At 55.5% G+C, this 17,484-nt stretch overlaps 5 protein-coding genes across 5 annotated transcripts; 3 read left to right on the top strand and 2 right to left on the bottom strand.

The window, feature by feature from the left end:
- Positions 1-898: 898 nt before the first annotated feature.
- Positions 899-3,048, top strand: POSPLADRAFT_1150941 (hypothetical protein; the record flags this gene model as incomplete). Its single annotated transcript, XM_024486476.1, has 5 exons — positions 899-953; positions 1,010-1,127; positions 1,486-1,780; positions 1,856-2,186; positions 2,240-3,048. 5 exons carry the CDS (start codon positions 899-901, stop codon positions 3,046-3,048), a joined length of 1,608 nt encoding a protein of 535 aa, XP_024336061.1.
- A 913-nt stretch (positions 3,049-3,961) lies between these two features.
- POSPLADRAFT_1150013 (hypothetical protein) lies at positions 3,962-6,231 on the bottom strand (the record flags this gene model as incomplete). Its single annotated transcript, XM_024486368.1, has 6 exons — positions 3,962-4,376; positions 4,428-4,680; positions 4,741-5,113; positions 5,167-5,409; positions 5,704-6,067; positions 6,128-6,231. 6 exons carry the CDS (start codon positions 6,229-6,231, stop codon positions 3,962-3,964), a joined length of 1,752 nt encoding a protein of 583 aa, XP_024336060.1.
- Positions 6,232-6,795: 564 nt separating this feature from the next.
- Positions 6,796-8,093, top strand: POSPLADRAFT_1035602 (hypothetical protein; the record flags this gene model as incomplete). Its single annotated transcript, XM_024477094.1, has 3 exons — positions 6,796-7,361; positions 7,420-7,915; positions 7,968-8,093. The coding sequence occupies 3 exons, from the start codon at positions 6,796-6,798 to the stop codon at positions 8,091-8,093; spliced, it is 1,188 nt and encodes a 395-aa protein (XP_024336059.1).
- A 326-nt stretch (positions 8,094-8,419) lies between these two features.
- POSPLADRAFT_1172505 (hypothetical protein) lies at positions 8,420-10,889 on the bottom strand. The gene is made up of 10 exons (XM_024488185.1): positions 10,819-10,889; positions 10,630-10,759; positions 10,107-10,289; positions 9,924-10,048; positions 9,663-9,753; positions 9,333-9,613; positions 8,980-9,274; positions 8,790-8,925; positions 8,659-8,736; positions 8,420-8,605 (listed from the first exon to the last, which is right to left on the bottom strand). Exons 1-10 carry the CDS (start codon positions 10,881-10,883, stop codon positions 8,439-8,441), a joined length of 1,551 nt encoding a protein of 516 aa, XP_024336058.1. The 5' UTR covers positions 10,884-10,889; the 3' UTR covers positions 8,420-8,438.
- Positions 10,890-15,285: 4,396 nt separating this feature from the next.
- POSPLADRAFT_1067108 (hypothetical protein) lies at positions 15,286-17,233 on the top strand (the record flags this gene model as incomplete). Its single annotated transcript, XM_024482143.1, has 9 exons — positions 15,286-15,368; positions 15,449-15,474; positions 15,538-15,725; positions 15,777-16,119; positions 16,179-16,232; positions 16,282-16,601; positions 16,829-16,972; positions 17,047-17,149; positions 17,196-17,233. The coding sequence occupies exons 1-9, from the start codon at positions 15,328-15,330 to the stop codon at positions 17,231-17,233; spliced, it is 1,257 nt and encodes a 418-aa protein (XP_024336057.1). The 5' UTR covers positions 15,286-15,327.
- Positions 17,234-17,484: the final 251 nt, after the last annotated feature.

Below are 17,484 nucleotides of genomic sequence, written 5' to 3'. Positions count from 1 at the left end.
ACAATCAGCGCGTATTGTGATGGCGCGTTGGTTCTACAGCAGTGTATGTGACAGGAGACTGGGACACCGCACGGCGGATGCAACAGCAGTCTCAATGCGAGCGCAAGAGGGGACGCGGCGGGGCCACGGCAAACAGCGGCTGACAGCGATCGGGAGGCCCAATGCGGCAGGATGATGATGCGGAAGATGATGAGGTCACGAAGCCTCGATCGGGCCAATTTGACTCGGGTGATGGCACTGGCGGATGACCATAGACTGCGCGGGCTGGCCGTCATCGCTGAGGGGGCGGGGGGGAGTATGGCGGGGGCGGGGGGGAGTATGGCGGGGGTGGGGTGGTGCATAGCGGTCGAGTGTGGCCTAAAACAGGGACGGTGGGGGGACAGGAGCAGCGAACCGGGGATCGGAGGAGGGTCCGACGTCCTGACTCAGCGCGGCTCACGTCTGCGTCAGGCTTGGGATGCTGAGTCTCAGTCCTCCAGGCGCCCGCCCAGGACGTTCGCCCACCTTCCTCCGACCTTCCCCGTTCTCAGTCAGCCTCCAGAAAATACTTAAGCTCGCGCACCCATGCCGCCCGCCCCTCTCTTCGTCACCCCCTCCGCCCCCGCCGCCCCCCGCCCCCGCCATGCGCGCCTTCCACATCCTCCCCTTCCTCGTCCCTGCCTTCGCAGGCGCCCTCGCCGACGCCTCACATGACCTCCACGCGCTTGAGGACCATTTTGCGCCGCAACTCGGGCAGGTCCTCGGTCGACGTGATGGTGACCACCATGCGCACGGCGCACCCCTTCTCATCCTCAATGAGACCGAGGTGACTATGTACCATCAACCTACTCCACCGTCATATTGGACGATCGACGTCGTGGACCCAGTTCCGCAAGGGGAGCACCGCTACCCCTGGCTCATGGCCATCCATGTTCTCTCCATGATGGCGGCATTCTTCGGTGCCCTGCCTGCAGGTCAGTTCTCATCTGATCTACCACAAGATGGTTGTATCCGACAGACACTCTCACAGGCATCGCACTGCGCTCTGTAAAATCCGCATGGCATGGCATCTCGGTCATTGTCTTTTACGCATTCATTGCCCTCGGCCTCGGCTCAAGTATGTTGTACCGCAAGCTGACCCCCAACATGTGAGTGATTTCTTCTATGGATTTGGCGATCGATTGCACGGCCTGTCTTCACGGTCCGTCTTCGTGCATTCCTGCCGTTCGCCGGCACATTCCGTCTACAAGCTACCGAGACTGCCATCATGGCTGCCATTACGATGCTATCAAGTCGCACCAGCCGGGATCCGCGTTCTATATATAGCTTTCCTTGGTCCAGCTCTTAGCATATGCTCAGTCCCGATGAGCATCTGGAGCAATTTCATGGCTCGATCGGAAATGCTTGTTTGGCTCCACACTATCTCATGCCACGGCGTTCGCCGTGGGTCTCGTCCTTGGGATAGATCCCTACTTTCTACGGAGGTTTGCTCAGACAGGTTCACAGGTACGAGGGCGCGCGACATGGAAGCCAAGGCTATGGCTGGCTCGCCTTCGCTGTTGCACTGTCGACCCTTGACGTGCTCACGATGGGCGTGCGTCTCGTCCAGTATGTCCGTGCGATTCGGAGCGGCGAAGAGCGGTTCGGCTTCAAGGCGGCGTGGGGCACCGTTGTCCTGGGACGCGAGGACCATCACCTCGCCAACGGCCCGGAGTACATCAACCTGGTGGCTGACGATGAGTACGCCGAGGCTGAGCTCAAGGTCAGGGAGCTCGAGTCCGATGACAGCGTCGACGAGACGGTGCCTGGGGCGATCCATGAGCGACGGAACTGCCCGATGCAGCCTATTCGCACGGTCTTCGATGCAGACGAGGAGGATCATACTGAGACGGCAGAGTGGGCGAATGATGTTCGCCGCCACAGCCGCCAGCCCTCGTACCCCCAGTCCGCGGCGTCCGAGCGCACTCTGTTCGGTCCGCGCTCTCCGCGCCATTCGGACGACACGTTGCATGAATACCCTGGTCGCATGGCATGGATTGCTGGCGTCAAGAAACCGTCGACGCTCAAGAAGCTCGGCAGAATTGCCTTCGCCACTTCCGAGCGGGTTCTTGTCTTCGCGGGCTTCATGCAAGTGTTAACGGGGATTGTGACGTACACCGGTGGCTGCCGTCAGAACTACATTAATGGATGTTTGGCGCACCTGATTAGTATGTCCGCTTGCCTTTCCCGGTGGAGTCTCGCTAACTTCCTCGACCGTCAGAGGGCGGGATCTTCTGGTGCTATGGTCTTGTGACGTTCGCTCGCTTCCTGGGCTCATTTTCTGAACTCGGCTGGGCGTGGAACCGCGCGCCGTCGGGCAACTATGTCAGCGCCGAATTCGTCGAGTCGGCTGTCATCTTCGTCTACGGCATAACTAATACCTGGATGGAGCGTTTCGGCGCAAACCCGGGGGACCCGTACACGGCAAAGCAGGTGCAGCACATCAGCATCGCGGTCATGTTCTGGTTCGCAGGCCTCGTTGGCATGGGCATCGAATCCAAGATGGTGCGACGATGGCTGGCGTCGGGCAGCACCGCGGCGGTCCCCCAGTCTGCGCGTGAGCAGGAGGCGGTCGCCGAGCCGCCGAGCTACGGCGCGAGCTTCAACCCGTTCCCCGCCCTGTGCATCGGCATCACAGGCGCAGCCATGAGCGCACATGCGCAGACGTACCTCTTCCAGGTGCAGATCCACATGCTATGGGGCTACCTCCTGAGCGGCTTCGCGGTGCTGCGCTGCCTGACGTACTTTTTCGTCTGGCTCGCGCCGCCGCGCTCGATCCTGCCAAGCCGCCCGCCGACGGAGGCGCTCGCGTCGTTCTTCCTCGCATGTGGCGGGCTGATGTTCATGTTCTCCACCGAGGAGCTCACGATCGCGGCGATGCGCCAGAAGCGGGACGATATGATGATGTTCCTGAACCTCGGGGTCGCGATAACGTGCCTCGCGTTCTGCTGGGCGCTCGCGGTCGTCGCGTTCAAGGGCTGGCTGAAGAGCCATACGCACAAGGCGGTGCAATTCCACCCGTCCGCATGAGGAAGACAATTTGCAAGCTCATCTTTCATCGCTCTGCCCCGTGCTCTCGCCTCGCGGCCGCTGGGGAGGCTCGTCCCTCGCGCTCGATAACCAAGCCAGCTGATACCTCAGACGCACGCCTCACCAGTCTCAGCCACATCTCTCCGTCCCACATCCACTTAACAAGGATCTATCCTGCCATTCACGCTCCCCGTCCCCGTACCCCCTGCATTACTGTCTTATTACTACTCCCATATAATTTCGCATCCCCGCGCCACGCGCGGGGCCGTTGTCCGTTGACCCTTCTCCATCAGTGTTCGCATAGTTGTAGCCACAGAATCCACCCCGCTTTTCCCCCGTCCCCGTCTCGCGCCTTGCGCCTGTTAGGTCCTGTTGTTGCCACTACCATTGTTCATTATCTCTCGCCCTTACGACTACCCACGCCGCCGCACTGATGCCCTTTTACGCCGTATATATCTCTTGGTAGTAGTGATGTTCGTCTACTCTAGGTTGGGAACAGAGTTTGTTTGAAATACGGCTTGTGTGTGATAGAAGTAGCATGAACACTGATCATGAGCAAGCAAACCGACCTGTTGAGAACAGTCCGCCGGATGCACGGCATTGCGCACGGCGAATGTCGGCCAGTGAACAGTGCCGAGGGCAGCAGATGGCGTACAAAAATATGTTGCGTCGGTCATGATATCCTTGTGAAAGCATAAGCAGGCCGCCGGAATACTTCTGGGATTTCAAGCACCTAAGGCCGACATATTGCGCCCGATCTGACGGACACAAAGGACCGAGGTCGAAGGCAAGAAGCACATCCGATCAATCCCAGTACAAGTATATATAACAAGTTCAATGACGAATAGTGACAAATCAAAGACAAAAAAAGTACTAAGCATCCACTACATTGCGCAAGGGTACATATATAAATTCATTCTGACATCTCCAACTCCCTTCGGATTTTTTCTCTCACTTCCCTCAAACCACATCCCTCCTTTTTGACCCGACGCGGGCTTCTCGTGAGCACCTCCTTTGCGCTCTCATCCTTGTTCTTGATGCGGCCCGGACTGCTGGGTATTTTGGAAGGACTGCTCGTCCCGACTCCGTCCACTTCGGCAGTCGTGTTAGGAGCGGGCATTTCGAGCCATTCTCCACCAGCAACGTCCAATTTCCGCAGAAAGAACGGACACAACTTGGCTAGAAGTTGCAGTGATTCTTGTGCCTCGGCGGATGAGATAGGGACGGGCGAGGACTTGAGCACAGCAGCAGAGACCTCCGACATAGGCAGCGCTCGTCGTTTGCGCGTGGTTGGTGCAGATGTGGAAGCGCCAGGATTAGAGAATAGCCTAGAATATCGAGGTCAACGCCTGTAGAAAACTAGAACAGGACGAACGCACATCCAGACGCTCTCCGCTACGCCGCCAAGCCGTCCCAGGAGACACCGTCTGCGCATTTCCTCTTGGCTCAGCTTCAAGAGCTGGTCTTTCGTCATTTTCCCACTCGCGCCCTCGACGGCCAGCGCTTTCGTAGGAGAGGTCGTGAGGGAGCGTTGGCGAACACGCTCATACAGCGCTTGGCGACGCGAGCTTGTCGGCGTCTGGGGTGCGGTCAATGCATCCGAACCGCGCTGGTGAGTCGGAGTTGACGGGACTGAGTCGGACGTGAATGATGAAGGTGTGCTCCGGCCAGACAAGGAGGGGGTGCGTGAACTGCTGGGTGTGAGCAGGCTCGCGCGCGAAGGCGACCGCGAACTGCTGGGTGTGAGCAAACTTGTGAGGGAATCCTTACGTCCATGTCGGGAGGAGGGAGTTTGTGGGAATATAAGCGTGTTCTTTGAAGGAGTGCCTGCCTTGCTCGAAGGCGTGATAGGGAATGGAATGACGAAATCATGCGCCTTCTTGGTGGGAGATTTGAACGGGGAACGCGTAGACGATGTAGGTGTAGCAAGAATAGATGCAGCAGATGGTGACTTAGGGGAGGATGAAGCGAGTAAACGAGTCAGAGTAGAAGGTTTATTGTTAGATGGCAGCGGAGGAAGATCTGCCAAGGGAATATTTGGGACAGATATTTCACCGAAATGCAGCTGGTAAACAGAGCTTTAGTCGAGCATGCGTCCACCAGGATGATTACACCTACCTGGACCCACTTTTCCAGCTTGACGCGCACTTCCTTTCGGCGAGTTTCGCTCGCGGCTGTCCATCGGGCGACCGCCGCCATTCCCCCGCCCATGCCCTTCGTGATATCCATCTCGACTTCAATACCGACGCCGTACACGGGCACTCGCATGTTGAGCGACTTTGAGAAATGACTAGTCTGGCTAATCACGAAGCCCATGGCACCACGGGTCCAATCCTTTGAAGTCGACGCGACAGGTCGTTTCTCCAGGAAGACATTTTCGTCATCGCTGTCAAGTTGAGCCTTCACTCTCGGCGTCTTGTAAGGAGATCGAGGGGGGCGCGTGTCAAGGAATGGATTTTCGTCGATGTCCTTGATCGGCGTCTTGACAACTTTCGATTTCATCGCCACATTCGCCTTAGGCGTACTGTCCAAGAAAGGATTGTCGTCCTCATCAAGAATAGCCGTCGAAGAGGTAGTTGCTCTAATAGGAATCTTCGAGGTGGACGAGGCCGGTCGTGTCTTTGCCTTCGGAGTCATATTCGATGGCGACATGACAGGTGGATCATCGAGAAAGGGATTATCATCGTCAACTTGAGACTTGTCTCTATTGTCCTTCACATCTTTAGCTGAAGGCAGTTGCTCTCCGTCCCATTCCCACAACCAGCAGAGCCGTTTAAGTTCGTCCGCATCGAATTTTGTGGTGAAGCCGGAATAGGTGGTTAATGACATATGATTCAAGACATTGCGGACAACACCGGTGTCTTCGGATGGTGCGACAGCGCAGGTTGCTAGAGCATGCGAGAGCGCTTGTTGTAACGCAGTCTGAATGTTGTACAAGCGCATCAGAGGAGGAGGGAACGAGGCATCCTTAATTGCTGTATCTCGACGCGTCACAGTAGCTGGCGGCGTCGGAGGCGGGCTACAAGCGACCGCAACGTTGTTCAATGAGCTATGGAGGAAACAGAGATTGTTTACTTACGCGGTTCGTAGTCTCTTGGGTGTAAGGACGTCGTCGTCGTCGAGCTCAGCAGGAGCTCGCTTCTTCCTAGGCGACACGTGCAGGGCAGCGTATATATTCGACATAGAGAATACGACTACGTGACGCCCGGTACCAGGAGAGGTTGATTGGGGAAGAACCTGCGCGGTGATTGCGGAGGAAGAACGCGGCGCGGCGCCAATACGCGTCGACGTAAGCAATTCTCACACGACGCGTCTTGTCACGCGTTTACGCGACGCGACGCGACATGTCACAGCTGGGTGGCCACCCCACCTCAAGGCTAACCCCGACGCTCGATGTCTATCGGCGCAATCATCATAAGCAAATAAGCCCTTTACAACTGGTATGCTTGTGTTTGGTCTCAGCCTTCCAAGTTCTTGACAAGATCGGATGCAGGTGTCCACCGCGAACAAGTTGACACAGGGATCTCTGTCAGCAGAAACTACAAAGGTTGGTGGTGTACAGTTCTTGTGCGTGACGTGTGTTGTCCTCTGTCTGAACAACAGTAGCCTTATAGCAGGCAACTAACCTCTGCACTCTGCGGCGGCGAAGGGTTGCTGTCGGAAAGACACCCGGGGTACTTAGCAGAGCGTGCGGTAAGAAGTTATATTGAAAGGGAATATACTCAACAGCCACAAGTTATCGTGAAGATGGCTGCGCCATTATTCAATCCGGGCCTATTTGATCAGAACACGACAGTGTTGGTCACACCGGCCACGACCACGAATCAGCCACTGGAACATGAGAACTACATCGGCATGACATGCGCCTCTACTCTACAAACGGGAGGCACCTACTCTGACTCGGTTGGTTCTAGCACATCATTCCCTACCTTTGCTCCCTCGACTGTCAAGCTTGACGGAGAAGAGATTCTATGGGATAATGCAGGTCATAACGGCACGACAAGGATGCGATGCCCGCGTTGTCAGACGTGGGTGGCAACAGGATCGAGGAGGGTCGTATTGCACTCGCTGCGCGCCCACATGGGCGGAAATAAGTGCCGCCGCACTTGCGCTACATTTGTCTATCGCCAAGAGAGGGAGAATGCACAGAATGCTCGCAGGGCTCTATTTTCCTCATTTTCAGATCGGACACCTCAACCACAAGCACCCGTCACTATTAACGCGTTGGCACCCGAGTCTTGTCGGCCAAGCCCTGTGCAATGGGGGCACTTGACGCCGGTCGATTTTTCTGGGGAGAAGTATGCTTATGGCTGGTAAGTTCAATTGCCGGTGCCGTCCATTGCAACTATCTGTAACTCACCGTCTGCACAGGGAATCTGAGGACGACACAGACTTGTCCAGCATCTTGCCATGTGCTGATGGCTTGTCGGGTCGCTCATCTGTAATACCATTCGCCGGCACCTCATCTGCTTCAGTCTGGCCTCCGCCGTCTACATCTGTGCCTCACCCGACAGCTTACAGGGGACTTCCATGTCGCGGGATCCCTCTTGACTGGCCACTAGATAACATTTTCCAGACCTACCCCTGGCAACGCCACTCACCCGATATGCCTTCTGTGGGCTACCACATCTGCGCCGTAGAGGAGCGAGGGACCAAGTTCCGCGTCCGTTCTGATCGATGCGTGATGCCGATATTGCCAGAGGGAGGTCCCTGCTCGTCTTGTCTCGCAGTCATGAAGCCCATCAATCATCTGGCGAATATGGCCAAAAAGGTCGAGTCAGGTACGAACCGCAAATGGTGTACACACAAGCAGCTGTGCGAGCGTTTGCAAGAGCGCGATAAAACGCTCAAAACCTGGAAGCTGAAGGTATGCTGCTGCCTGGTTAGGTCACAATCTTCTGACGCCTAAGATTACACAGAGCCTCAATACCGACCGCGCACTGAAGCGGCAGCGAGTCGACTCCCAGCCTACAACAGAAGTCGAATCCGCAAATCAACAATTGACCACCGCGCTCGCTAGTTCTACTGAACACAAGAAAACCTAGTACAAATGCGATACAAATACATAACGACTCTTGTTAATAGAATTAGAGTGCATTCAGGTGCTTATCGAGTGGTGTGTGCTGAAGACCATTAGGACCATCCCGGCGTACGCACACAGTTGCAGTCAGCAAAGCAATGTATCATTGCACAGTGAAGAGACAAGTGTGTAGTACACAACGCGTATAGTAATGTAGAATAACAATATTGATACACTCCTGCGGAGGGGGTAAACATGAGCATCGTCGCCTTCGTGGGTATGGTCAAGCATCGCGAGGTAATCATATCGTACACCGGCTCGCCCGTCTCAAGCAACACGCATGCATCTGGTATGCATCTACAGAATGCATCTACTGCTTATTTTGCTCATCGACGGCGTCGCTGCGAGTCGACCGCGGGCGCACGCCAAGAATCTCATCGGCCTCCGGAGATCCAGCGGGAGGTATGTCGTCCCTGAGGGAAACGCCGACTGGGGAGACGCCTTCGTTATATGCCAGGGCGAATATAACGTCCATGTCTGCAAGTACGGGGGTGAGCGTTGGATTATCACCCGAGACCGGGAAGACATACCTTCCAGCGACCGGCCCTTTGTCTCGGGGAAGAAGAAGTACACAACGGGGATGATGAACGCATTGAGCGCCGCAAACACTGAAAACGAGTCAGTCTCCAAGGCATCGGAATGCCAGATAGCAGCAACTTACCAATATAGGTGCGCCACCCGATGCTGCTGAAGGCCGGTCCGGTGACCATCACGACAACGAAGTTGAAGATCCAATTGGATGCAGTACTGAACGCGTTCGCGGGCGCACGTATCCGCAGGCCGACGATCTCAGCGGGCTAGGGGCGCACGTTAGTGGGTTGAACTCCAGCCTATGGGAAGATATGACTCACGTAAAGCCACGTCATACCCAACCAGCCGATGGCGAAGAATGAGTTAAACACGAAGAGCAGCACCGCCGAGGCGACCTGGCACCCTGGCGTGTTGATCTTCCCAAGGACGGCGAGGAGGACCATGGTGATCGTCTGCCCAATGGCACCAAACAGCATGAGTGGCCGACGACCGACACGGTCGATGAGGAAGATGGCGATGAGACTGGCTAGGAAGTACTCCGTGCCGTTACCAGCCGCAATAATCCGCGACTTGACGTCATCGAGGCCAAGGCGCTGGAAGAGAAGCGTAGCATAGCTATTAGGAAGGCAGCGGTCAGCGGTGGCTCGGCAGCACTGCATGAAAGCAAACTTACTAAGTGATGAGGTTGATACCGGTGATCTGCTGGAAGCACTGGTTGACGACACCGAGACACGCGCGACGGAAGTTTTGCGAGCGGCCATTGGTGAAGACCTCGCGCAGGGGAGAGCGTTCCGAGTCCGTCGACCGCGATTCCGCATCAATGGCTTCTCGGATACCGTGATATGTCAGCTGGACCGAGTCGCTTGTGTAATCTTTGTCCTCGAGCGCGGCAATAACGGCTAGAGCTTCTAAATTGCGGCCTTTCTTGGCAAGCCAACGAGGCGACTCGGGCAGCTGGTCCAGGGTCAGCAGACCGCGTGATCAACGGAACATACACACTCACGAAGAGGACGCCGATGATCATCATGAGGGCAAGGATGATCTGGAATGAGATCGGTACCCGCCACTGAGCCGATGAACCGGTGAGCCAATAGCTAAATGCTGATATCAGCATTTCTGTGGCGGGGAAGTTCTAGGTTGCAATACTTACAAGGCAAAATCAATCCACTGAGTTGGATGACGCAAATTGAGCACTTGAATACTAAAAACCAAAATGATAGGACACGTACATATCTGCCAAAGAATATTAGCACTTGTGAGGTACAAGCTGAAAGAAATCACATACGAGATCATGATGCCAAATGTAATGAGAGCGCCTTCAACCATGATAAAGCTGCCTCTTTTCGCGGCTGGTGAACACTCTGCGTGATACGACGGGACTGTTGACGTCTGGGGCGCCAATACTGTCAATCTCAAGATTCCCGCAGACTTCTCGGAAGCAACTCACGTTCAGGCCGTTACCGAGACCTGTGATAATACGCGCCACGATCATCTGCGCGTAGGTGAAGGATGTCGTTTGCAGGATGGCGCCAACAATCATGATCGAGCCACCAATGAAGATTGTTTTCCGACGACCCAACCTGTCGCCCAGCCAGAGGTTCGCCAGGGCACCAAAGAGGCAGCCAATTTCCTGAAGCGCCAAGGGTCAGCAGGGAATTTCCAACACCCAACGGAGCAAGAAGAGAGCATCAAGCAGGTGAGCAGCGGCCGTCCTGGCGTTCCGCCCCCGCAGTCCAGCAAGTCAAGGGCTTCGTGATGAATGTGGGGAAATAGACGCGAATTTAGAGCGGACCGTCAGCTGACGTGGGGTTGATGGCGGTTCCCCGCCAGAAAACATCAGCTGACGAATTCTCCGTTGCGTACAACCCGCACATCCAAGATGCGGCCGTGCGCGCCAAGTGAGACACCACGCCGGACGGGACAAACCTGCACCCCAGAATCATGAATTATTCAAATGAATTGACACTCACGTAGATAGCGACCACAAAGCTCTGCAGGGTCGCATGGTTCGCCGGATATCCGGAGCCCGTTATCACCTCGGGGAACACCTTCTCAAACTGGTTGGCCGTAAGTAGTGCAGACATAACGCCTTGGTCGTAACTGTAGAGCAGGTCGCGTCAACTGGAGAGCGCCTTGTGCAAGAGGGGGCTGCGACGCACCCAAATAGCGTAAAGCCCGTGCCGGCGACGAAGGCCAGGGCAGCGGTCAGTTTTCGACCGCGCATGGAGGGGAGGAGTCCGCGAATCTCATCGTCGTCACCCACGCCGTAGGTATAGGAGACATCAGCGCGACCCTTCTCAGAGACAGCGTCGTCGTGGCTGTGGTGTGAACTGAGTGATGGCGTAGACATGATCGTTAGGCACCAGGAGGACAGGGTGCGGATGGGGAACAGTCCGGGGGAGGGGGGGATGTCTTATATACATACACGCGACAGGTATCGACCGTTTCTGGGAGATGTTTGTGCAAACTTTCGGGGGTTCCTCCGGGGGGAGCGGGGGATGGTCACGGGACAAGGACGAAGGCGAGGTGGCGAGGAGGCGAAGCTAGCGAGTGGCACTGAGTCTGCGTCTGCGATTGTGCGGGCGGCGGTGACGGAATAGAGATGATCGCAAAGACACCCCAAAAGCACCACCACACGGTGTGAGGTGGCGCTGAAAGGGAGAATAGGTGCGATGCCGAGTATGGTAAACTCATTCTCCCTGATCGCTCATGTGTAGCGTGCGTCCCCCGCCGCCCTGCGCTCCACACTTCGGACCGTCCTGGTACCGGCATCCAGCGCGACGCTCGGAGCATCGCTGTCTCTGATTAACGCTAACCTCGGCATACCGCTCGGCGCGCTCGCCAATCTGGGTTCCCGACAAAACGTTCGCAGGCGAAGAAATGGGGTGCAATGTGCGACAGCGCTTGCTTATCGTCGATGTCCTCGGCCGTGCGCTGCAAGCCACACAGACAATGCGTGAGATTGTCAGGCAACCCATCGGCCGCCTTACATACAACAGTTATGTCAGAGGACATCGCAGACGCGTGGCGGTGGCTCTTGGTGGCTGGGACACGGGAGGTAGTGCGCGTGGGAAAATGACGCGCTTGACCGGCGGGAACAACAGCCATTTTGGGAGGTGGTGCGCAAATTGAGCGCCCTGATCGGGCTGGCATCTTGTCGCCAGGTACGACCGCCAACGGCGGGCACCGGCTGTGAGCCGGCTCATTCCTTTCCCTCCATGCACCCACAACGCCTGTCCCCTTTGGGCCGCCTCTCTGCGAAAACATACAAATCCCTGCCTTTTGGCAGGTCGCCGTCATCGCGTCGGTGGCCCGACTATCGATGACGCATCTGCTCGACGCCCCTGCATTCGGGCTCTCCGGCTCTCATCGCACAGCACTGCCCGGGCGTGGGATGAGCTTAGATCCCCGAGCGATTCGGCCCACATCGTACGAGTGGCGTTCGCACATATTCCTCGTCCATTGTGCACAGTAGCCCTCTTCGTGTTGGCGGATCTACAGTCTATGCTTGATAGAAGCTGCTCCGAAGCTACATTATGTACATATGACGCATGCGTGAATTATTTTGCCAGGTGCACGAAAAGACGAACGCGAAGATTATGCCAACGCCCTCTTCGTTGCATTCGTGCGGACAATGCGGTTGAGACAAGCTTTCTCAACGAGCGGGTGCCGTCCTGACACATCCTGGTCCTGTACATCACATCATTGAGGGTAGACACACCTGCATGTGTCCGTACGTGTTCTATCAAGCGCCAGCCGACCGACGAGGTGGAGTTCCACCAAGTAAGAGCCTCCTCTTCTTCTCGTTTGAGGTCGTAGCGAGCGCATGTCGGCCACGGAGCACGAAAATGCGAAAAGCGTGTGACGACAGTTCCACACAGAACGCTGGTGTGGAAGATCCGTGTTTTACTCTATCTTCGGGAACGAAATCTTCTGCACGAAGTGCGCCCGTGAGAACGTCTATTGTCGCATCGAAGCCTGAATGACGACGGTGTGCCGTGAGTGCTCTCCAACGATATCTCCGAGCTTACCTCTTGTGTAACATCTTGTATGCCTCATCATCCGCGATGGCGGATAACAGTCCTGGGAGTTCACATCAGTACGCTTGATTGGCAGGATAAGCCGAGAGTTAATGTCCGTGCCACCAGTGACCAGCTACTTGAGTAGCGGCTAGAGCGGGATGCTAGTCCACGTTCGTCGCACCAGACGCGCATACTAGCGACATTTCAGCATCCTCCTGCCCGAGGAGTCGCTTCGAACGCGTTGCCACTTACCCTCCTTTTTTTGAGGAACCATAAGAAGCAGGGAGGGCAACCAGCATGAATACCTGTGCCACCTTCTCTTTTTTGCTGATCGCCAGTATGGACTTCCGATACCGTCGGCATCCACCGCTGCATTATCTCCTCGGCAGTCAACAGTGTGCCACCTTCCATCGCGGGCAAAGCAGTGCCAGGAATTGGTCGTCTTGCCCATTGCCTTAGATTGCCGATCTCCCCCTTACAGCCTCACCTCACCTTCACTGCATTTCCGGGGGTGCTCCGTTGACTACTCGGCAAAGCGATTATGACTGAATGTCTCGCTGAGCGCAGACCAGTTGCGGTCGGACGATTCCACGGGCGGAGGACTTGCAAAGTGGTCTCAAATGGATCCTGTTTCGTCATCGAGCGACGTTAGCAAAACCCCGAATCTAAGTCTAGCAAGTCCATGCCTCTCTCTATACAAAATCGCTCTGCGGAGACTTTTCATGAAGTCCCACAAAGTCAGCATATCCGCGCAAGTAGACGCTCGATCGTCGTGTTGCGACATGGACAGTTTTCAGACTGTTGAGATGAACCACCAACAGCCTGCAGCCCATGACAGCGTATGAGCGTCTGTCGCTGACGCACAGAAGAAGAGCAAATCGTACGTTGCTACCTCCCGGTGTAACCTAGCTTATTTACAGATCGGAGACAACACGATTCGGGCTGGAGGACGCTCGCATTTCAGTTGAAGGTACGCACATGTTCGTGTCCATCGCCGTGCAGTTGTCACGATCTGTACGTTGCACATCCGTTACCACGTACCCGCGCCGATGATAGACTGCGCGTCGCAATGCAGCAGTGATCACCGTCAAATTCCCGATGCGGTCCATATGCGACTCATCATCAACAGATGCTGGACCAACACGTGCAGCGACTGGTATGTCCATCTGGTTGAGCTTCACTGCAAAGGCACGCACTCTGCTTTCGGTTGACGCCCGCCATTAATTCTACTAAGTAGAGTTCAATGACTGTGAGTGCACTCACCCTTCCCGGACCTTCCCAGCATCACCGAACACTTCCAGCGCGTGACTTATCAATAACATGTACGCCGATATATGTCCACCAGTATTGAGGCCACGCTCACCACATAGATCCGCGAGTTGCTGCCCCAGGTACGAACGGCCGCCTCAGCAGTCGTCTACAACTTAGCACGAGCATGCACTGGCGTGGGATATGATATTCACCCGTGATCATCTAACATCGAACTCCCTAACTTCCAATCCAAGCACCGATGGAAGCATATCAGAGACAAGCGGTGGCATGATAGGCACCAGCCCCCTTACCGCCGTAGTTCGTGAGTGCTACACATACGTGCCTGGGACCGTCTATGTTCCGTTCCCCGTGCGATGGTGGAGGATGCTATCGGTGGACGTTCGAGCCCTTGTGTAAGGAGAGGCCATGGCCTCGAAGATCGCATTGAAGGGGAAGTACATAGCTCTAGCTCGGAACAGAGGGCTTCCCTTTCGCGCGGCGTTTCCAGTTGTTCGGGACCGTATGTCTCATTTAAGATATGCCGCTGCCTGCAGAATCAGTGTTATTGATCATGGAACCGCGGTCCCGGCGGCGAAAAATGGACCAGAAGTGACTCCGAGTAGGTGGTCTCGGCCCACTGCCTGCATCTGCTCAGCTTGAAGGGCTGTCGAGGGCGGTAAAAATGGCGACCTGCACTGCTGTTGCGGCCAGCCGTACCTACCGCAACAGTCCGCTGACAGCTTGCGCCAATATCATGAGCGAACGTGGTGCTCTTTGAGGAACGATTTGGTCAGCGCCGGGACTCGAAGAAGCTCAAGGTGTCTATCAGCCGTTCCTGTGGGTATCGCCTCACGTGAGATGCACGCCCTTGACACGCAGAAATCAGAAGAGTTTTGGTGGCTTGCGTATGGGCCCTGACGGTCTTCCGTGCCAACACCGGGGCGTGCGCATTGGCGCAGTGTGCGTGTGCGAGAGCGATAGTACGCGGTTGCGCGGTGTGAGGTGCCGCCGGTTGTGTTCGCGGGAAGTCGAAGATCAGCGATGGGCGGAGTTGAGCATTGTGGCTGTCGTGTTAGCCAAATTGAGAAACAAGGAACACCAGAACGGATGCGATTGTTCTCCCCGCGCGCTGCCAGCCCGCCTCAGATGCGGTTGCCCTGCGAAGGGCACAGCGCACAGATGCCCCTCTTCGTGTGTATCTCAACTGCTCAGTGTGCCGGCCTAGTCATCGCGTCTTCTGCACATCTAGGGAGTCGGCGCGAGGATCTAGCCCAGTAGCCGCAGTTGGCACCAGGAGGCATCATGCCCTCGGCGGTTATAAGGCCTCAAGTTCTTCTCCTCTTACCCTCACTTACTGCACGTTCTAAGTTACATTCCCCCTCTTGTTTATAATACATGGCGTCGCCGTCGGCAGGAGACACTACTAAGCAGCTCTGGTGAGTTTAACCGTGTTGTGGCGTCGCTCCGCGGAGGTCGCGAAAGCTTCAATTGACTCGGCTATTGTTCTGCCAATCAGGGATGAAGCCCTCACCAGAGTGCTCGGTGAGTGCACCCGCAATGAAAACGTGTCGCTCTGCTCAAATTTTGTGTTTTCTGGTCTTGTAGACCTCTCTACAGCGACGCTCAAGAGGAACTCGGAGTTGGAAGCCCGGGTGACCGAGCTCGAGCTCGAACTTTCAGTTTGGAAGCAAGCCCATTCAGGCATAGTTGAGATGGCTGAACGAGACAAAAAAGCGCATAACGCGCAGGTTGCCACGCTCAACAGGCAGATTTCTTCGATTGGATTCCTCAAGGCGAGTTTGTCGTCCTTGCGGGCCCGATATCGTCTTAACACATTGTCCCAGGACCAGCATCCCCTCATCCTGTGCGTTATAGATGGAGATGCGAACATTTTTCACCCCTCGCTACTGGTTCAGGGGCAACAGGGAGGCCGACAAGCGGCGCAAGAGCTTACAAAGGCAATTGCAGAGTACCTTTCACAGGAAGAGGCCCAGGTCTTCGGAAGGCTCTCGTTCTGGGTCACCGTCTACTACAACAGGCGGGGCCTCTTGAGTGCCCTACAGAACGAAAGCATTTGCAATGGAGAACAATTCGAGGGCTTCTTGTCAGGTCTGAGTCAGGCTTCTCCTCGCTTCCACTTGGTGGACGTCGGCCCGGGGAGGGACGGGACGGATGTGAAGATCAAAGGTATGTGCCGCTGGTCTCCCCGTCCTTCCCTTCACCTATTTACCCCACGACGCGCCCAGAATACCTACAGACGTATACCCGCCTGCCCCAAACTTTGCGTGTGTTCTTTGCTGGTGAGCACAATTTCTGTTTATCTGGTGCCTTCTCATGAACTCGCCTTAGACGGCCATGACGGGACTTATACCTCAACGCTGATGGCGCTCGAGAAGGAGGAGCTACTTGGCAAAGTCATTCTTCTGCATGGAGGCAACGTACCCCCCGAAACTCTGCAACAGCTCCCGGTTCATATAATGCCAGTCGACGGACTTTTTATGCTGCATGCGCCTTCTTACGTCCAGCGGCGGCCTGGACCTATACCCCTAACTGGATTGAAACACAACGTTACCACCCATGGAGGCCTAATCAGTCCAGAGTCCGAGACGTACTCGACCATAGCTACTGCTCGTAAGGCTAATGGTACGAAGCCGATCGACTCCACGAAGGTGCGTTATCTTGCGTATTGCGTCGCTAACGATGTCTGACAACTGGTCTTAGCCTCTTCATAAACGTAGGTAGACATATTTGGTCCTCCTGAGCCATTTTTACCATTTCATGTGGTATTCACAGAGATTCCCCCTCCATGCAACGAGCACTATTTAATGACATGCTCTAAGGGGGTGAGTGTTTCTGACGTGTGGCCTTGGGTTCAACACCTGAGAGGCATTGCCAGGCGAACTGCAAATACTCGCACGAGTGGTACCTATCGCCAGAGCAGCTAGACATCTTGTCCAAAAATGCCAAGAAAGCACCTTGCAACTATCTGAAGAATGGCATGTTTTTCGTCGATGTTTTCAAACTGAATCCGACTCACCCGGTAATAGGTATAGAGTGCCCTTATGGAGATAGGTGCTGCTGGGCAAGTAGTGATTCTTCATCTACTTCTCGTAGGCTCCACTAATCGCGTTCCTGATCGTCCCTTCACAGGGCCACATTTGTCCAAGCGGCGTGCGCTGCTTCCACCTCAGCAAGGGGAAATGCTGGTTCAAAGGCGGTGAGTAACATGCTGCGTATATTGCGCCTTCTGATATCTTCTGCAGATGGGATGCACCCCATTCTAGTCGGAGGGGAAGACTAAAACACGACGCCATAGGCCAGCTGGTCGATATAACGATCATCGCTGCCGCAATACTGCTATTATGTCGCGACTTGCCCAAGGGGCCGTCGCACTGGCTAATGTCACTAAATCTCACCAATTCTTTTGTTGTTCAAACATGTTTGTATGATCGTCGGCTACCGTAGGAAGGCATATATAACTACTTGATCGGTATAGTGGAGCTCTTCACCTGTCGAAGATCGGTACGGCATTGAGACCGGTGTGTCGGATTT

This window comes from Postia placenta (genome assembly GCF_002117355.1).
Source record: "Postia placenta MAD-698-R-SB12 unplaced genomic scaffold POSPLAscaffold_12, whole genome shotgun sequence".
Classification (NCBI taxonomy): Eukaryota; Fungi; Basidiomycota; class Agaricomycetes; order Polyporales; family Adustoporiaceae; genus Rhodonia; species Rhodonia placenta.
Note: the sequence above shows the minus strand (reverse complement) of the source record. Positions and strands in the feature narration are given on the sequence as shown.

Coding starts and splice junctions, on each gene's coding strand:
- POSPLADRAFT_1172505 (XM_024488185.1), bottom strand. CDS start 10,883: ATGCGCGGTCGAAAACTGACCGCTGCCCTGGCCTTCGTCGCCGGCACG. Junction 10,290..10,629: donor GCTTTGTGGTCGCTATCTAC/GTGAGTGTCAAT, acceptor TTGGCGCTTCAG/GAAATTGGCTGCCTCTTTGG. Junction 8,737..8,789: donor CGGGTGGCGCACCTATATTG/GTAAGTTGCTGC, acceptor ACTCGTTTTCAG/TGTTTGCGGCGCTCAATGCG.